The 20108-nt window shown below is 44.4% G+C and overlaps 1 protein-coding gene across 1 annotated transcript in view; it reads left to right on the plus strand.

Annotated features, from left to right (window-relative positions):
* The first annotated feature begins 4013 nt into the window (after window positions 1-4013).
* MED13 (mediator complex subunit 13) overlaps window positions 4014-20108 on the plus strand; it is a 102012-nt gene continuing 85917 nt past the window's right edge. Inside the window, exons 1-2 of the mRNA XM_082201646.1 lie at window positions 4014-6274; window positions 8151-8385. Coding sequence (XP_082057772.1) covers window positions 6209-6274; window positions 8151-8385 — 301 coding nt within the window. The 5' untranslated portion in view covers window positions 4014-6208. The remainder of the gene's footprint in view (window positions 6275-8150; window positions 8386-20108) is intronic.

Raw genomic sequence — 20108 nt, forward strand, 5'->3', positions numbered from 1 at the left:
AAGTTTGCTTACACCAAGTTTTGCTGTAAGTAAGAGCCATTGGAATTAGTGGGCCTAACTTTGTCATACCCATTCATGCAAATGGGTCTCCTCCGAGTAGGAATAGCATTGGTTACAACCTCCTTAGGCCCTCTTTGTTGACATTATGACATACTCACAGGGTTGAGTAAAGATTATGAAAAGAAGTCCTAGTCTAACTTTCTAACCATTGCTTTCTAACCACTGCTTTCTAACTTTCTAACCACTGGCTGTCTAAATGGGATTTAAGTGGATCTAAATGGGCCCTGATCCACAGAAGTCACTGACGCAATACAGCAATTGTATGCCCGTCTGCTCAGATGTAAGACCTTTAGAGAGCTATGAAACTTACTCCCAGGCAAGCATGGATAGGATCGCAGCCGAAATATGCTTTTGATCGTGCCACACGATTCTTTGCTGTGTTTGCTACAACAGATTTAACAGGGCTGCCCCTTATGGAATAGAGTGAAATGATTATTAAAAATATCCATAATTAACTTTATTTAATGGGCTCGCGGGGGTGGCAGGGAACAGCAATGAGCAAAATATCCAGCAGACATGATCTAAATAAAAACCCTAACAGCCAGCCTTTTTTATTAGGGCTCCTGCGCCTTCCATAGTTCAGTAGATGAGGAAAGGTTGGTAGGTGCAACTTTTAACACCCCCCCCCCAACCACAGTGCTGAGATTTATTTTAGACAAGTTAATGATACAGAAACCTAAACAGTCAGAGCAACTGTTTCCTTTCCTAAGCTCCACTGGACACTGTTTCTTTTAAAATATTACCACTAATGATTCCTTCTAATAGCAAACTTGGGTGATGGAGTGTCACCAGCATTGTTGCTAAAACTCAGAAACAAGAAGGAACTAGCTGCATGCTTGCTACGTTTAATGTTACACTTCTGTTGGAGGTGAGGGGATAGAATGGAATGGAACGGAAACCTGACAAAGGGCATGCGTAGCTGGCTGGCTGAAACCTCAAACGGGAATATTCCACACATTTGCTGGGGGTCCTGTTTGAAATATTAAAATACCACCACCACCACCAAATAATAATAGCAACAGTAAAATCCAATGAAGATTTTCAGTCAGAGTAGGTTGGCAAGAATGACAATCAAATGAGAGCTTATTAAACATTATTATTTTTATTGAAAGCTGGTTCTCATTTCTTATTATTATTATTTATTACTAAATTTGTATACCACCCTTCATCTCAGGTTCACAACATAAATTGATGTCAGTGGGGGGACATCAACATCAACCTGATGCACTCACCTGAGCAGTTGGGAATGGGTCACAATTCAAGGTTTTAAATACTAGCTAGGGGCTAAATACTAAATACTAAATAGCTAGGGGCTCAAATGCCTAAAAGATAACCTCCCTCAATATCAACCATCTTGGGTCCTGTTGCTCCCCAGCATGGAAGGCTCTTCCTGTTTAGGTGCAACTGTGTCCCTCACAACTGCTGTTTTGCTGCCCCTGGACCAGCTTGGAAGTACAGGATAAAAATAAAATAATAAGATTGTCAGCCACAGAAGATGGGTCAGCTGTGGTGGGCTATGCCCCAAAAGGTGGGATATAAATGATAGAATTATAAAAAAATGATTAGGTAAAGGTAAAGGGACCCCTGACCATTAGGTCCAGTCGTGACTGACTCTGGGGTTGCGGCGCTCATCTCACTTTATTGGCCGACGGAGCTGGCGTACAGCTTTTTTTTTTAAATAAAAATTTTTATTAGTTTTTCACAATTTATATAAACACAAACAATACACAATACAAACAAACAAACAAACACATAAACAAACATGTATAATTTCAAATCCTTTTTTCTTAAACCTTACTTCCCCGACTTCCCCATACCTCCCCTTTCTGCATCCCAATTTCCAAATTTGTTTCAGCAAATCCTCCCCCTTAAATTTATCTAATGTTCCCTTGTTCTTTTCTTTTACTTAATCTTTTACAGCTGTAGTCCCCTTTTTTCTACAACCTCAACATTTTAGCACTCGTTAAATTTACAATATTTCTTAAGATAAATTTTGAATTTCTTCCAATCTTCTTCCGCCGTCTCTTTTCCCTGGTCTCGGATTCTGCCAGTCATTTCAGCCAGCCCCATATAGTCTATCACCTTCATCTGCAATTCTTCCAGAGTGGGTAGATCCTGTGTCTTCCAATACTTTGCGATGAGAATTCTTGCTGCTGTAGTAGCATACATAAAAAAGTCCTGTCTTTCTTTGGCGCCGGCGTACAGCTTCCAGGTCATGTGGCCAGCATGACTAAGCCGCTTCTGGCAAACCAGAGCAGTGCACGGAAACGCCGTTTACCTTCCCGCCTGAGTGGTACCTATTTATCTACTTGCACTTTGACGTGCTTTCGAACTGCTAGGTTGGCAGGAGCAGGGACTGGGCAATGGGAGCTCACCCTGTGGTGGGGATTCGAACCTCCGACCTTCTGATCGGCAAGTCCTAGGCTCTGTGGTTTAACCCACAGCGCCACCCACGTCCCATGAAAAAAATGATTACTTTTGCTTATTTAGATAAAATGCATACTTGGTGAAGTCTGGACTGTTCAGTGTTTACTGTTAACACGTAAGCAAATTTAGTTATCATATGATGTTGGTGTGGATGACAATAATATATGAAAGTGTTTATCATGCTGACGACAATAATGATGGGACGAGCAGGGAAAATGTAAAAGTAGTAATACTATTGCTGCTGCTAATAAGAGCAGGCTCGCTCAATTCCTGTCTGTAATAATGATGATTATATCATTATGACAATAATGTTGATAATAATAATAATGGACAGTGCAGAGGACGTGCAGTAATAACAGCAACAGAGGGGGGCAAACGGCCTCCGATCAGTTTTACGCGTTATGGTTTCCATTTCCAACTTTCCTAAAGACTTTCTCTTGACATTTCACGACCTCCACCTTCCCACACTGGGTTTGGGAGGGGCGGGAGCGGACAGTTGCCTGACTTAATTTGCTTATCTTATCTTAATGCTTACCGCTTCTTTGCAGTCATATGCTGCGACAATTACGCGTGGGAGATCTGTAACTGCTTGTTTTGCTGTGCGATTTGAAAAGCCAAAAAAACCCAAATCCCCGAGACGCCAGTATTCCCAGCCGCTTTGATCGAGCCTCCCCTTGCGGTGTCTCCACCGCATCACTAGGTGGCGCCTGCTCAACAGCCACCCTCCGCCTGAAACTTTTCGGTTCCCCTCCGCTTCTCCCCCCGCCGCGTCTTCCCTACCCCGCCTCCGTTTGCTCCCTGGCGCCTCTAGCGGCCGGACGCCGCCTCGTCTCTTCTTTTCCTCTCACTCCGCTTCCGACCAATCCCCTTCCTCCTCTTCCTCCGGCTCCTTCCACCGCCCGGGGTTTCTCGCCCAGGAGCCAGTGGCTGCTGGGCCGCAGCCGGGGAGCCCCTCCACGTGACGCGCTGGCGGCCAATCAGCGGCGGCGGACTGGGGTTGAAAAAAGAAAAAGGAAAAGTGGGCGGCCAATGGCGGCGGGAGCCAGAGGAGGAGGAGGAGGAGAGCGAGAGGGGCAGGTTCCTACCCTCCCGACGCTGCTCGTCTGCTGCGGCCGCCATTAGAGAAGCGAGGGAAGAGGGAGGGAGGGAGAATAGAACCCAAAGGCGCCGAGGGGAAGGAGAAGCGGCGTCGCGCCTCGGTTTCTGGAGCGGCGGCGGAGGCGTCATGGGCTCCGAGAGCAGCTGAGGAGGCGAGCGGAGACGGAGGAGGAAGAGGAGGAGGAAGGCGGCGGCGCGGGGACTCCAGCCCTCAGGATGCCGCGGCTGGGCAGCCGCCGACAGAGACACCGCTGAGGGAAGGGAGACCAGGGCGAGGAGGAGAAGGAGAGAGGCCGGCGTCGCCGAGGGGACTGCTCGTGGCGCGCCGACCCTTCTTCCCCCGTGAGGCAGCAGCCGAGCCCGCCGCCGCCTCCAGCCCTTCTTCGGCCGCCTTCACCTGTCACCGTCTCCTGAGGGGAGGTGGGGGCCCCAAGAAGAAAAGGAGCGGAAATTCCCTCACGGCAAAAATTGGAAGGGGGGAAGAAGAAGAAAAAGGAAGGGAAGGAAGAGAGTTTTGGTTTCTCTCCACCTAACGTGGCGACGCTATATATTTATATTTAAAAGGGTTTTGGGTGTGTTTTTTTTAAAAAAAGAAAGTTTCGCCTCCCTCCAGACACTTCGTTCTCTATATATATATTCTGAGAGGAAAGTCGTTTCTTCTCCTCCAGTTTCTTCGAAGACGTGGAAGAAGAAGAGACTTGTTTCTTTATGAGGGAGGGAAAAAATATTTCACATCACTTCTCATCCCATAGACACTTTTTACTACCTTTTTTTTAAAAAGGAAAAGCTCTTCCGTCAATTTCATCATCTCGTTTCTCCAGTGTCTGAAGAAGGAAAAGGGGACACTCTTTCTTCTTGCCCAAAGGAAAGAAGGGAGAAAAAGCCTTTTTAGTTGCTGCTTACCATAAAGAAAAAAAACCTATCCTCTCTGCAAATATTTGTGGCCTAGAAGATTAACCTGAGGAATAACTCTCCCTTCATTTTTTTTTTTGGAAAGGGGACTTTTCAGTTCTTAATACCCTCAACCCTTTACAGATAATTCAATTGTTTTTTAAAAAAATCATAATTACTTTTGGAGGAATAGCCCTGGTTTTTCTCTGCCCTTTCCCCTTTCAGTGGCTGAAAAAGAGGTTCCTTATACCTGTTTGAAGGTGGGGAAAAGGTTTGCTACTTTACTCCCTTAAAAACCAACCAATCAACCGCCATCCACAGATATTCCTGGCACGAAGGATTGACCTGAGGAATTAATTTTGTTTTTTAAAAGGGCTTTTCGGAGGGGGGCACAAGGAGGTCATCCATTCCTTTCCCTCTCTTTTTACCCATCAGCAGCAAAAAGGACACTTCAGTGCACTTGAGTGCTTGGATGAAGATTTTTCTTTTTGGAGGCAGGCAGTTTGGAAAAGGGTTTTGCTCACTCAGCTCTAAGTGGTTCCTGCTTGGAACCTCTCTGTGCGTAAGAAATAAAAGGGTGTTTGGGAGAGGGTTTTTTGGGGTGTGCGCGTGGATGAGTTCATCTTGAAGTTCATCTCATCACCTCCTAAAGTGTGCTTGTTTTTCACCCATATCTTTGGGGAAGAAAAAAAAATAGGGAAGAAGATATATACATATCCACCCTCCATTATCAACATCACTCCTGGCCTCTTCCCAAAAAATCAAATTTAGCAACTGGAAATCCCATCTGGAAGAAAATACGAGTCTGGGTTTCCCTCCACTTCGATGCTGAGGATTTTAGAGGAGGATCCTCGGAGCTCTTGAGGCAACTTGGAAGACTCCGCTTAAACTCTCCCCCCCCCTTTCCCCCCACCTCCAGCAGGAAGAAGGGAAAAATTGTATTTGGGGAAGGGGAGGTTGGCCAGTCAAGGATAACACCACCTTCTTGGGACAAACCACCACCTCCTGGAGACCAGAAAGTTTCCCTTCCTCCTCCCCTTCCAATGGCTTGATTTTTTATTATTATTTCTGGAGTGGAAATAGAAGCAAAAACGACCTTTTTGCATCTCCAACTCTTGAGAAGAAACGAGGAAAGGACTTCGCACCGTCTCTTCTCTATCTCCGCCCCCCCGGTCTTTTCTTCACTCTATAAATCCGGTGTGACGAGGCGGGGGGGACAAGGCGCAAGAGAAATTCCTGGATTATTTCCCACACACCCTACAGCCACTGGATTATTTGTGTATCTTCCTTCTGCCCCCACCCCACCCGCGTTTGCAGATTGAAGATCGTAAATCTTTCTATTTTTGCAATCCCTTTGGATCAAGTACCCCCAATCTTTCTCCCCCGCCGCCGCCTTTTGCCCGGGAGGCTGTGAAAACTGATCCCTCTCCACGAAGATTTTTCTTTTGCACTTTTTTTTTAATTGCCTCTTCCTTCCTTTTAACCTCCCCGGGTTATTTATTCCTTTGCCTTACTTGTGCGCTCTCCCTCCCCTTGATATCTCCTCTCCCCGCAATGTGTGTGTGATTCTTTTTTTTAAAGGGGGGAGGGAAAAGGGCCGTTTTCCCTCGGTTGTGTTTCTCCCTCCCCTCTCGGTCGGCGTGTGTGTGTCTCTCGCTCGCTCGCTCTGTCTGTCTCTTTTCTTTCTTGTCGGAGGCTGTGGGATAATGGCGTGTGGGTTGTGGCTGTGAGGATGAGTTCCTGCTTCGTGCCGAACGGGGCCAGCCTTGAGGATTGCCATTCCAACCTATTCTGTTTGGTAAGTGGCTACTTTTTTTTTTAGGGGGGGCGGTGTGCAGATCGCCGGAGATAATCATGCAAGGAAAGGTTGGAGGGGGGAGGGAGACGAGATCGCCAGGAGAGGGGAGGGAAGAGGAAAGGAAAGTGGGGGGGAGGGAAGAAGAGAGAGGAATGGAAGCAAAGCAGCCATTTTTAGCATTGCATCTGCTAGAGGAGTCTTCTGGAGCAGGCCTTGCCAGGAATCAACTAGCTCTCCTGTATATATATTCCCCTCTCTGTCTCCCTCCCTTCCTCCAAAGACTTTATGCCTACGACTCCCCTGCTCCAGCTTGCTTTTTCTCCAAATCATTCTTCACCCTCTTTTGTTTTTCTTCCTCTGATTCTCCACTAACTTTCGATTTCTCTCTGATCTGTTGTAGGTGACATGATTACTTACGCCTATTTTATTGCAGTTCAATTTCAGCCTAGTTTTAGCTTAGCTCTTCTCTCTCCCACCCTCCTTTTTCTGCTTCCCAAGCTAACTTTGGTGAAATCCTCCCCTCACTCTCCCCCCAGTTCCCTAAAAGTGTCAGCCTACTAAAACTGGCAACAAAAGTCCGGGTGGAGGAAGCTCCACTGTATTGCTATTCGCAGGTTACACATTATTTGTTTATTTTTTAAAGTGTGTGTGTGTGTGTAAACGGATCCCTCCACTGTTTTGTAACCTTGCCTTATTTAATTGCTGCCGTGGAATTCAGTTAAACCTTCATTCAGTTAAGATCCCAGCGTGGGTTTTGCTGACCACTTTCTCACTCTGGATTTATTTCAATGCAAATTGGCAGCAGACCCGACCAGCTGGTGTTATTTAATCCTGAAAGTTAAAAAAAAAATCTATGCCAAAGCTATTGTGCTGATGCGTAGTTGGGTGTAAGGAATCCAAGCAGTCTATCTCTGCAGGATCACACGTTACTGGCTGAGCTGGCCTGCTGCTCATGAGTGCCAGTGTCTCTTTAAAGCATGTCTTCCCTCTTCTCCATTTCTCTTTCCAAGATCACCAACTGTTGCAAATTCTGTCACTTGACAGAGGTGCTGGAACCTTCCTTGTTGAAATTAAATAGGCCAGGAGAACCTTTATTGTATCTATATACTGGGGAAGCAAATGAATTTTGTGTTGAGTGGAAAGAGCACCCTCTTTATCAACAGCTGGAAAGTGAACCCTGTGTCAGTGTCTACCATTTCTCTTAGCCCCCCCTTCAGCTGCTGTTGAAACGCTGGTCATTAAAAAAACCCTCTTTCTGGGAAAAGGAGTGGAGAAAGAACTGTTGAAAGTTTCCTTGAATTGTAGTGGAATCCATTAAAAGTTTGGAATGGTTTTTTTCTTTGTTGGTTCCCCCCCCCCCATGGGGATAGTCAGTATTTTCAGTAAAGCCTCTACCTTTCAGAATGATTAGGTTGTTTTGTTGCAGTGCTTCTAGTGCTAAGTGGCTAAGGAGAGGGTTATTAGTGAGGTGTTTATTTGCATTTGTAACAGATGTAGATTCTCTCTCAGGAAACAGGAGTTCTCTATATTTGGAGATTCAGCAGGATTTGCAAAAGTGATGGTATAGTTCAAAACAAGCACTTGATTTTATGATATTCTAACATCCTAGGATGCTCTGTTTGAATAACAAAACTCCCACTGATTTGAATGGAGCAGGGATTGAAGTCATTGCCACTGGCTTATTGACTGAAAGTTGTCATTAGGAGGTGGTAGGGAAAATGCATTTTTTAAGTCCAAAATGCATATGTGCTTAGTGAAATGGGAGAAGGACCTGCTGGGAAGTGAATAAAAATATCTGTCTTTGGTAACTGCTGCAATTTTACGATGAAACCTTCCGGTTCCCTCTAGTCTAATTCCTGTTACAATTTTCTTTCAGGCCGATTTAACAGGGATTAAATGGAAACGCTATGTATGGCAGGGTCCAACATCTGCACCAATCCTGTTCCCAGTGACCGAAGAAGACCCTATCCTAAGCAGCTACAGTCGTTGCCTCAAAGCTGACGTCTTGAGTGTGTGGCGGAGAGACCAGAGGCCTGGGCGCAGAGAATTGTGGATATTCTGGTGGGGCGATGACCCCAATTTTACTGACCTAATTCATCATGACCTAACAGGTAAGGCAGAGAAGTCTTGGACACCTTGTGTGGTGGTATCATTCTTCAGATATACAATTTTATTTTGCTAGTTTGCTGCTCTAATAAGCTTGGATTTATTGAGAATTGAGAGATGAAGTACACATTATTGCAATTATTCACCTTACTTTTTTTACTCTGCTGTTCAGAAATAATTATTATATTGGAACCTACTTTGGTCAGGGACTTCTGTCCAGCTAATGTTACTCCATAAAATGTCGTGTGCCCTTGTGGTGCCAAATAAAAAGCAAATACACAGAAGTGCAAACTGGTCTTCTGATTGTGTGGGAGAAATCTTGGAGGACATCTTGTGGGATTGCTTTGTTTTTCTCTCTCTAAAGATATGTTAACACATTTGGAAAAGTGGGTAGAATATAAGTTTGAATGTATAGAACACAAGTATTTATGTTGAATGTAAACATCTGTGATAGTGAGGCAGGTGTGGAGTCATGTGCTTCTGTAAGTCATGCTGTGTCTAGGTAATTTTGTTCTGTAAGGTATATTTTTTGTTAGGTATGTTGCTAAAGCCAGAGGTACAGCTGACTTTTGTTAGGAAAAGGAGGCTTAGATGTGGAGGCTGCATTGACTGTTTTAAACCACCATCTTGAAGTATAGGTGATGGGGAGGGACTATAGTTCAGAAGCAGAACACATGCTTTGCATGTAGAAGGTCCCAAGTTGAATCCTTGGCATCTCCAGTTAAAATATCAAGTTGTAGTCGAGGACTTCTAGAGATTCTGGAGAACCACTTCCAGTCAAAATACACAGTATTGTGCTAGATGGGCCTGACCTGATAAAAGGCAGCATGTTATAAGGCAGTTGTGTATAATTAAACTGGTGGTTTCAGAATCGGCGGCATATTATAGACCCCACAGGTGTCACTTAGGCTGTGTACACACTATACATTTAAAGCAACTCCCCCCCCCCCCTTAAAGAATTATGGGCACTGTCCTCACAGAGTTAAAATTCCCAGCAACCATTCACAAGTGAAAAAATGTGTTTCAAATGTGCTTTAAAGATATGGTGTATGTGCAGCCTTATTCTTGCGCATTGGCTGCTGTGTGATGCTTATTTGTCAGCTGCTTTGAGTGTTCATGCAGAGCATGGCGAGAGATGCTGCTCCAAGCCGGGGGGGGGGGTAGTTTGTATGTAAAATGACAACAGTTTTGTGGGTTGGGTTGTTTTTTTTTGAAAGTTGAGACGGGGGTAGCTTTGTAGAAGTAGTTCTTGAGGAAAGGTTTAAAGTGGGGGAGGAAGCTGGCAAATCTGAATTACCTGCTAGATGCTGTTATTGATTCTGACCCACATTGTCTTCTCACCAGTATGACCTGCTATTGTGACTTAGCTGTATAAAGCAGCCTGATGCTTTTTTAGTATGAATTGACACTTGAAATTTGAGTACATGTTGATTGCAGTAGGATCATCTATATAAAACTATTCCTAGTTTGGACTGTTTTCTCTCTCCGCTCTGCCTTGGCAGCAATCTGGTTTTATGAGCCTGAAGATGCACTTAAATCTTTAAATGTCCTATTTAAACACTATAATCTCTTACTCTTATGTACACCTAGCACACTCTCTGTGCTATATTGAAAATTCCTAAATGCTTAATAGTCATTCAGGTACATTAAGCAGCCTTTCTGTCACACTACTACTTCCTGTTTAAATTATGTGTAGTGTGGTTTCTAGGACATTTGAGCTGTGAATCAGAAGTCCCCGATCATGACTCAGCCATGAACTCACTAGGTGGCCTCAGACAAGATTCTTTCTCAAGCCTGTGAACATCTGAGTAGTATAAAAATACAGTTGTTTTTCTTAAATCAGATCATGGGAATAATAGCAGTGTCCTTCCTGAAAGGGCTGTTGTAAAGATGACTGTGAGAGTACACATGAGGCCATTTTGAACGCTTGAAATATGTGAGCGCATGGCAGGTCATGTTTAAACTGTCTGCAGGCAGAGATAGTCACTAAATATAGACATGATACTGTTGTAGTCTTGGCAATAACTGTTCAGTAGGTAGTTGCCCATATCACTCCTTTTCCCCCTAGCTACATGGTGATGCTTCTGACAGTTTGCTCTCCCATCTGTCTGGCATTCTTGTCCCAACTCATGACTGGCAGCGAGGGTGAAGCTGCAGGAGCGGCCTCCATGTAGTGCTGCGTGATTTCCTCCATGCTAGATGGGGAGGAAGGAGATCTTTATGATTGCAGCTGATCTGTATGAAACTGTGTCACTAACAATGCTTAATGGATGGTGCTGTCTTCAAATGCCAGTGATCTCTATGGCAGCAGTGGGACTTTTGGGTCATCTGGGAGCCATTGTCTTACCTGTTGCAGGTAACCAGGCAAGTGCCAAATTATAAAGCTGTGTTGGCAATTTCTTTTTTATTATGTATTTTTATCCTAAGCTTGCTTTTGAGCTCTAAAGCATAACCCAGATGAAACTGAGTACCTCTGGGACACTGAAGATGTAGATTGGAGCATTTTTGTGGTTATGGCACCCATTGTGGAACTTGGTGCCCAGAAAAAGTGCCATTTCCTTCCTTACGCTCGTAATTTGCCTGTTTGTGTATTGGGGAATGGAGAATGTTTTTATTAAGGAATGCCTCTTAAGATTGTAGTGCTTGGTGGCTGCACTGAGGCTGATTTTTAATATTTAATATTAAACATACAAAATTGGAAAAATAGTAAGCATGTGATATAAATAATGATAGAATAATGTAATCATGTACTGTACTGTTCTATTACAAGACATATAAAAATATGCTATGGAAGGGATCATTGCTTCTGGTTCTAAATTGCACCTGGTCTAAAATATTTTGCGTGTTTATGGAGTGTTCTACAGGGAACTAGCAACCATGACAAATATTTTAAAGCCCCATTGATTCAGTGGGTTCATGCAGCATGCACTTGAGAAGCCTCAACTTTGGCTGGCTCATGTTGGCAGTAAAGAGTCACAGTCCTCTATGTTCTAAAAAGAATGCAGACCTCTAGCTCTAGCCTATATCCACTTTCACAAATATCTTATTTATTTCAAGTGATTATGGTAATTAACACTTGCTTAAAGCACTTCGTGTACAGCATTTCAGTCATCTTTGCAGCAGCCCTGCAATGTAGTTAATCTCTTCATGTGGCTGAGTCTGAGTGTGTGTGTCAGAATGCAAGAAGCTGCCTTATACCAATTCATGTTCTTTGTCAATTTTACCTGGTCTCACCTACTCTGGCTAGCAGCAGCTCTCCAGCTTCTCGTGCAGAAGGTCTTTACCATTCCTTGCTCCCTGCTCCTTTTTAAATTGAGGTACCAGGGATTGGTCCTGGCACCTCCTGGGTGCAAACAGATGGTTCATCTGAGATAACTCAGTTGGTAGAGCATGAGACTCTTAATCTCAGGGTTGTGGGTTTGAGCCCCATGTTGGGCAAAAGATTCCTGCCTTGCAGGGGGTTGGACTAGATGATCCTTGTGGTCATTTCCAACTCTACAATTCTACGTGTATCAGCTCTTTGATTATCTCTAAACTTAAGTGGCTCGCCTAAGGCAAAGAGGAGATTTGAAGAGGGAGATTCCTCATTTGTACCTCTGTTTGCTAGCATTTATACTACATATAGTTTTCTGTGTACATTATAAAGAGGGGAAGCAGTTATCGTTGCCATGGTGCCAGTCGGCTTGAAACAATTGCACTAGTTTTATTAGCATAATCTTATTGAATCTCCATATGTACCACTCTTCTATAGGAATACTTAACCCAACAGTGGCATATTATATACTAGAGAAGGGTTTTATTGTTAAAATCGCAGATGTGTTTTAAGTACTTGAGTTAGTGGGAGCAGGACGTGGTTAAGCCAGTAGTCCTAGAACGGAGAGGTTTTTGCAGAAAAAGGGTCACTTGCAGATCAGATACTTGGGCATTCTGGTAGTACATCTATAGCTTCCTTATTTTGCCCTGTGAGTTACCTCAGTCATAACTTGCACAGAGTGTCTTCTGTAAAGCTGAGCTGTAACTTAGACCATAAACCTATTTTTGTCCTGGGCTGCTTCCGAGCAAAGGCCAGTAGATTTGCAGGAGTATCTGTTTAAGCTTGGTGCATTAAGGCATTCAAGATGGGAAAGGGAGATGTCTTTCTTACCGGGACACTTTTTGCAGTTTGGGAATATTCAAATTTTCATTTTACTCAGAACACCATCTGAAAGAATGGAAAGGCAGCAAAACAAACAAATCTGATTTAATATATTTATGTGATAGATGTACGCACACAAGAGGCTGTTTGCAAGGTTGCATAGGAATGCAAATACTGATAGTAATCTAAGCTTTTAGCATTCAGTTGTAGGAATGTGTGACTGTATCAGCCTGTTTTGTCCATCCAACTAGACATGCTAGGGATTTTGGTTTGGGACCTTTTGCATATGAAGCCTGTCCTCTACCACCAACCCACAACCCTTCATTGATTTGGAATGGGTGACACAGACGGTGAGCTTGCATACCTGGCTGGGGGATCTATGGTAATTTCCTTCCTGGCAGCAGCTTCTTAGCCCTCATGGAATGCAGTTCCAGAGGGTCCAGCTTCCTGCTGGAATTGGCCCTTCAAAAAGGGGAATGTGGTGAAAACTAAAAAATCATCCCCACATGCATGCATGCTAGGTAGTGCACAGTCCTTTGGATACTGGTCATAACATCTCATTGAGCCAGAAATCTATTTCAGCCTTTTGAAACAAAGCTTGTAAATTGTCCTATTCCTAGAATCACAGTGGAACCATTGTTGTGTGTATCCACGAGTTATGGAAGCTTTTAATAAAAATGGAGCAATAGCTTTCAAGTTTGATTGACTGCAGGGGTCAATGTAGCCTTGCAAATGAACCTTCGAAAGTGTGGTACATTTTAAGTTAAAATAGGACATTATTGCCAAAGAACAATGACCGTAGTCTTGCTTGCAATATCTTGCAGCAATAGTCTAATTCAGGGGTCAGCAAATGTTTTCATCAGGGGCCCGTCCACTGTCCCTCAGACCTTGTGGGGGGCTGGACTATATTTTGAAAAATATAAACACCCTGCAAGCCGGTCCTGCAGCTGCCTCTGAACATGGAGGAGGAACACACTCTGCATGTGCTCAGGAGTGCGTCTCGGTGGTGCCCGCTGACCGGTGTTGACGAGCAGCAGCCGCTCCATCGGCCTGTCTCTGCGGAGCTCACAGGCAGTGTGCACCACGCACTGCAGCCCGTCGTCCAAGGCTGGCGGGCAGGCGATGCACAGCTCGCCCTCCAGCTGCTCCAGTGTGGCTGCCGAGTGCACCAACAGCAGCAGCGCCAAGCCGGGTGCCAAACTCTGGCTGAAGCCCTGCAGCGCCCAATCACGATGCCCATGGCACAGCCCAGACCCACCGCCCGCCTGCCGGCTTCTCCATCCATGGCCGCACCAGTTTTACCTCAGCCGCAGGTGGCAAGGCTTCCTGCAGCCGATCTGAAGCTGCGCCAGCATCGCTGCCCGCCCAGAAGCTGTGCCAGCATCGCGGAAGTCAGTCCCCATGCGGTGAAGCGTTCACAGCGCGTGGGGACTGACTGAGCGGGTGGCAGGGTCCGCTGGCCAGATTTCTGAGTCTGGGGGGCCGCATGCGGCCCCCAGCCTTAGTTTGCCTATCCCTGGCCTAAATGCTTTCTTTTTCTATTTTGTTCTTTTTACATAAATGTTCCATCTTGTCAGTGCATTCCATTGCAGGAATACAATGCACTTATTTGTACTGGTTTCCCCACATTGCCCATAACTCTTAAATCTTGTGACTTTTGACTTTGTGTTCAGGAATACCTGACCTGCAGCCTAGTGAAAAGTTGCTGTTGGCTGTTAGCTTCAATGGTTTTTCATAGTTTTCTATATTAATGCTTTCAGAAGGAGTTATGCAACACCATTTTCTAAGAAGGCACCTGGGATACATCTGAAAGAGAGAAGCTGCTTTCAGACCCTTATATATGCTTGTTTTTCTTGGAGGGCCACTTTTAAGAGTGGAGTAAAGAGTGAGGTCCAAGGTTCTGTAGCCTCAGATTTGTTGTTCCCAGTAGGTACTGTAGAGGGGAAAAGTTGGGCTGGGCTGCTCAAGTAGCTGACCCCTCTTATAGCTGAACATGCAATTACATGGGATTTAACTTCAGATACAGCTCAACACTGCATTCTGTGGTTTAGCCTTGGTTACATGTTTTGCACACTTGATAAGCCATAAGAGAATTTTTCTGCTGATCCTTTTTTCTCGTGCCACCTTGGTAGTATGAGCCTTTGCTGTTTATTAAGGCTTAGTTAACTTGCTGAATGTTTTGATTTACATGTTCATTTTTTTTAAAAAAAATGTTCACTACCAATTCTGTTATTTCGCTGGCCCGTTTTTATTATCACATTTCCCTTTATGTGTAATATACTGAAACTTCCTAAAATTAATTGACTAGGTTTTGTGCTTCATTAGCTGGAAAGCTTTGACTGTGGATAATGCATTTTTTCTGAATTCTGAAACTTCTGTGCTATGTCTCTCTGGCCGAAAACAACTGTGGGCAGTATAATGTAGTATTGGGCATCTTATCACGAGAGGGAGGAGAATGACTTGAGTGAAAATTCTTAGAAAGTTGTGCAATGATATTGGGCAAGCTTATGAAAAGGAATGATTATACGTCTCAGACCTTCTTGGACACTTACTGGGTTCTGGCTTTGCTTCGGAGCATGAAATGGTGTTTCTGCGGCTGCAGGTCCTTGGATGCATTAAGAGTTTTTGGCAATGGCCCTTTGTGCAAGTCTATTGGCTGGAGCTTTTTAGTAATTGATTTAAAGCAGCAGTTTTCAAGCTTTCTACCTCCAGGGAACCATTTCCACATTGGCTTTTCTGCCACAGAACACCTTTGTGTTAAGCAGAAGATCCTGAGGGTACATAGCCAGTTTGCATGTAGTGCTAGGTAGCCAGTCCATTTGGGCCTTGTTGTTGTTCTTTGGGAACTGAAAGTGCACCCTAAAATATGCCTGCCAGTTATTTGTGGTTGCACGTAGCAGAACATTGCACTAGTGGACAGGTTGTCTTTCACAGAAGCTTGTCTACTGTAACTTATTTTTCTCTTCGATAAACCACTGAAAAACAGGGTTTGATGGAGCATAGTTTAAAAATCACCAGATTGAAGGATACTACTTGGATCTGGAAGTATTCTGCCTTGCATAGCGCCACTGAAGGAACTGAATGCAGGCTCCTTCAAGAGGCTTCTCATCATTTTGTTGATTTTCTTGGATCTTCCTTAAACCAAACAGTACAGAATTGGTGATGTTTTCTGCCATCTAGCTGTATGCTTCCTTGTTCTTCAGGCCCTGGACCTTGTTATTTTGCCTGGAAGGGAATGCTTGGATGACTCTGCCAGCTGGCTGCATTGGCTATCGGCATCAAGCCTGGGATAACTGCTGCTCTTTTCTCTCTTTTTTCCCCTGCTCTCCACAGAGCCTTCTTCCTGCATTGGCTTGAAGGGATTTGTTTCTGAAGCCAGGGTATTGGGTGAAGAATCTTGATACCATTTACCAGATGTAATATGAAAATTACCCCTTCAGCTGTGCAGCCAGCTCTTGGCTGTGGTATTATTTTTATCTTATGACAGCCTCACAACAGTGACACATGTCCCCAGTGACAATAGAAGCTCGATTATTGTAATTTCTCCCCTGCAGGGCTTAAAGTAGGACATCTCCATTGCTTGCAGCTTGCTAGGAAAGCAACAGTCTGTCCTGATAGGAGCAATAGTGGTTGTGTCTGCCTCTCTCTTTCTCTCTCCCCCACCCCCACAGATAAACAGGACTGTGCATATTCTGTGCTAGTGATAAACCATGCAGATAGAATTGTGTGTGCATGTATAATTTAGTTGAATTCCTGGATTTTGGAAATGGTTTAGGCCAGGGGTCAGCAAACTTTTTCAGCAGAGGGCCAGTCCACTGTCCCTCAGACCTTGTGGGGGGCCAGACTATATTTTGAGGGGGGAAATATGAACAAATTCCTATGCCCCACAAATAACCCAGAGATGCAATTTAAATAAAAGGACACATTCTATTCATGTAAAAACACACTGATTCCCGGACCGTCCATGGGCCGGATTGAGAAGGCGATTGGGCTGGATCCAGCCCCCGGGCCTTAGTTTGCCTAACCATAGTGATGAAGGGCAGGGAGAAGTGGAAGCCTATGCTGTTTATTAGAGTTGGGCGATATCTTGTTACCTGCGTTGTGTTATATCATCAGCTAAATATCACAATATACAGATTAGGGCTGGGCAATACTAGGTTTTGAGCATCGCAGTATATCACCAGCCAGACACAGCAGTTTGGCGATATACAAAGAGCTGCATTGGCCCCAGCCTGCGAGGCCCTGGGTGAGACTGCTTCAGCTCTCACTGCGTGGGAACTGAGGTGCTTTCACCCCAGCGCCTCGCAGGTCAGGGCCAATGCAGCAGGCCCCAGCCTGCTGCTCAGCTGGAGGGAGCCCTGTGACGAAGTGTGACCGGCTCCGTTTGCACAGCTCCCTTCTCTGGCAAGGTAGAAGGGGCGGGAAAGGGGCCGCTTTTTCTTGGGAGAAAGATGTTGCTTGCTTGTCTCCCTACCACCACCAGTGAAGACGGAGGGATCCCTGAGAATGGAGACCGACAGCTGCAATCACAGGGATCCTTCACCTTCCCTGTTAAGGGGTAAGGGGCGAGGAAACAGTCTCCTTTTCCTAGGAGAAAGAGGTCACTTGCTCCTCCAACCCCTTGCTGGCAAAGACGGAGGGATCCCTGCAAACGGAGCCTAACAGGTTCTTTCGTCAGGGCTCCCTTTGCTGGCATGGCCCTCTCAGCCGGGGAGCGCAAAGCCTCCTGCACCCTAGCTGAGGGAGCCCAAATCCTTTTCCTGCTAGCAGGAGAGAGATCGGGGGTGCTCAGCTGGGAGTGTGAAGCCTTATTTCTCAGCCTCTTGAATCTGTTTAGAAAAAAACAAAAAGTTCATGGTATCGTGTTCTTTGGCAACCTTTTGGATACATGTGGAGACATGTTCTGTTCATCGGAATGGTTCCCTTTCAAAGCAATTGCCTCAGTGCCTTTTGCGCAACCTCTCAGTGTGTTTCTTCATTTGCGGTTTTTATCTTGGTACTTGATATGCGTAAAAGCTGGAAAGGTTTAATCAACAGCACCTTCCAGGCCTTTGCTGTGCCAGCAATAACTTGTCCGTGGTTCATATCTCCACAGAAGGGGGCGGTGAATGGGTGCAAGATGGCAAACATGGACTTCGGGCTTGATAATCTTGTTGCCAATGCAAGCTGGCTTAATAAGGTGTGTTTGTGTGTGTTTTTCCTCGAGCCTCTTCCCTAAGTACTGGTACACGTGAACAGTGTTACACGTGTGAATGTAAATGGAGGCTTTGGCTGACAAAATATTCTGTAAAGATTTTACTCTGCTCATGTATAATTTGCTAGACAAAAACGCATGTTAGGCTGGAACCCTAAGCCCCTTTACAACTCTTTCTTTTATTTCAGTGGGGGCTTGCTTCTGAGCAGTGTTAGAAACTGAGATAGAAAAGCTAGGCTCCTGGGACCCCTGGGTTGTGAGCATCAAAACAGAATGTCTAGTCACCTTTTGGGGGGGGGGTCGGCAACACTTTTTATTTATTAATAAGAATGAACTAATACACAATTCACATAAATGACACATTGTTAATATCGTATTTTTAGCAGAAATTGTTAATACATGTTTCATTTGGTGTTTACAATAATAATATTGGTACCATACTTCAGTTTTCAAAGCACTCAACCCTTTATTGTTAAACTTCTTAACGTATAGTCTATCCTTAACATATACTTTGAGGCTTCAAAGCACATACATTTCAATAATCCTTGAGTGTCAGCCAGGTGCAAAAATGGAACCCGACTTCTTGAGGTGCTCACAAATGGATAATCTTTAGGCACAAAATGTACCTGGCACCCTGCTAATTTCAAACCCTGCTTCTGAGTAAACATACTTAAGACTGCAGTGGCTGACATGTGCCCCTTTTGGCTGCCTCTTTTGGAATTATGTTCCTATGGGAAGCCCCCAAAGCTTGAGCCTATGTGTCTTTTGGGAGAAGAATGAGGCACGATTTCCTCCCCCACCCCGCAAACTTGCTTTTGATGGCTAGGAATATGGTAAGTTAGACACGTGGCTTGCCGTATCCTAAAGGCTCAAGGGATGAGACAAGTCCAGTAAAGTGTAATGGATATATTTTCTCCCCAGGAACTTGTCCTGAGATCCCTTGGTTATTTATGTGCAATTTAATTTTCTAGATCACTTTTTTTTTAAACAAAAAGAAAATTTAACTATGCACAAATCCTGAGGCTAGATGGGGTTGAATGCTCACTGCTTTTTGCTGTTCATGGCAAGAATAGGGTCAGTGCAATGCTGGAGCTTGAGAAGTGAGGCTTGATCCTCTCCCTCATGAAACTGAAGCACTCTTAATGCCTGTTTTCACTGCCGTAACTTTAACTTGGTCGCTTTCCAACAGCTTTGCATTTAACACTTTCAAAACTGCCTTTGGAAAGTAAGTGGTAGCTGCTGTAGTGTCAGGATTGTAGAACAGGTTCCTTCCTGGAATAATATTTTGCATATAGGCTCATTCTTAGGGTGGGAGTTACAACATCTGAATATTCAGCAAGGAGATGGTTTAAGGAACCCTTTTCCACACACACCCCTCTTCACATACAGTAAAAATATTAGTTAATGTTAAATATTTCCAAATAGACGTTTTGGCTCAAGACTCACTGTTACACAGATTTTCCTACATCATGTGGCTTGGTTAATAATTACCATTTTCCACAATAAACAAATGGCATTCTTCTATCATTTCTCTAATCAAAAGTGTATTTCAGTTTCTAGGCTTCAGAAATCCCCTCCCCCCCAAGGTAAACTAATTTTGGTACCTCAGTAAGCTAATCACACTACCTCAGGAGGTACTTGTCTTTAAATTAATGTGTCTTTAATGAAAGGAAAGAATTTATACTACACACTCTTAGGATATGGTTTTTAACTGATGCACTTAGTGTCTGCATCATGTCACAGCCTTTGCTCTATTTCAGCAATGTTTAAAAGATTGGAAGCACCTTCCAAGCTTGTATGCTACTACTCTCTTCATGTTCCCTCACGAGTTCAACTTTGCCTTTTGTTCTTTAAAGTAGTCAGTATCTGCACTGGTTTGTGTGCTTAGCCTGGTTAATTGTAAACTGTAGTTTGCTGTTATGGCTAGATTGAATTCAGTTTGCAAAGTATAGTCTTGAGCTAGCAATGGTCTGTGAGAATGGCAGTGCAGATGTGCAGCCTCTGGAAACAAAAGCAGGGGTTTTTTTGGGGGGGGGGAATACAATAAGGTAGGGAGATGGAGTACTCAAGCTTCTGAGTTGTTCTTTATTTCCCAATGGTGGTTTTGAAATCGAGCAACTTTTATATGTATACCAGGTTTCTGTTATACATAATGGCAACTGCATAGCCATTATGCTGGAACAGTTTAACAATCCACCCTTCCAAAAAGGGAAGGTTCCAGTTCATAAACAATAAAAGTGATGAAATAAGAACCTGGATTTACCGTATTTTTCATCCTCTAGGACACACTTTTTCCCCTCCAAAAATGAAGGGGAAATCTGTGTGCGTCCTATGGGGCGAATACAGGCTTTCGCTGAAGCTTGGAGAGTGAGAGGGGTCGGTGCGCACCGACCCCTCTC

Source organism: Podarcis vaucheri, assembly GCF_965113315.1.
Source record: "Podarcis vaucheri genome assembly, chromosome: 15".
Classification (NCBI taxonomy): Eukaryota; Metazoa; Chordata; class Lepidosauria; order Squamata; family Lacertidae; genus Podarcis; species Podarcis vaucheri.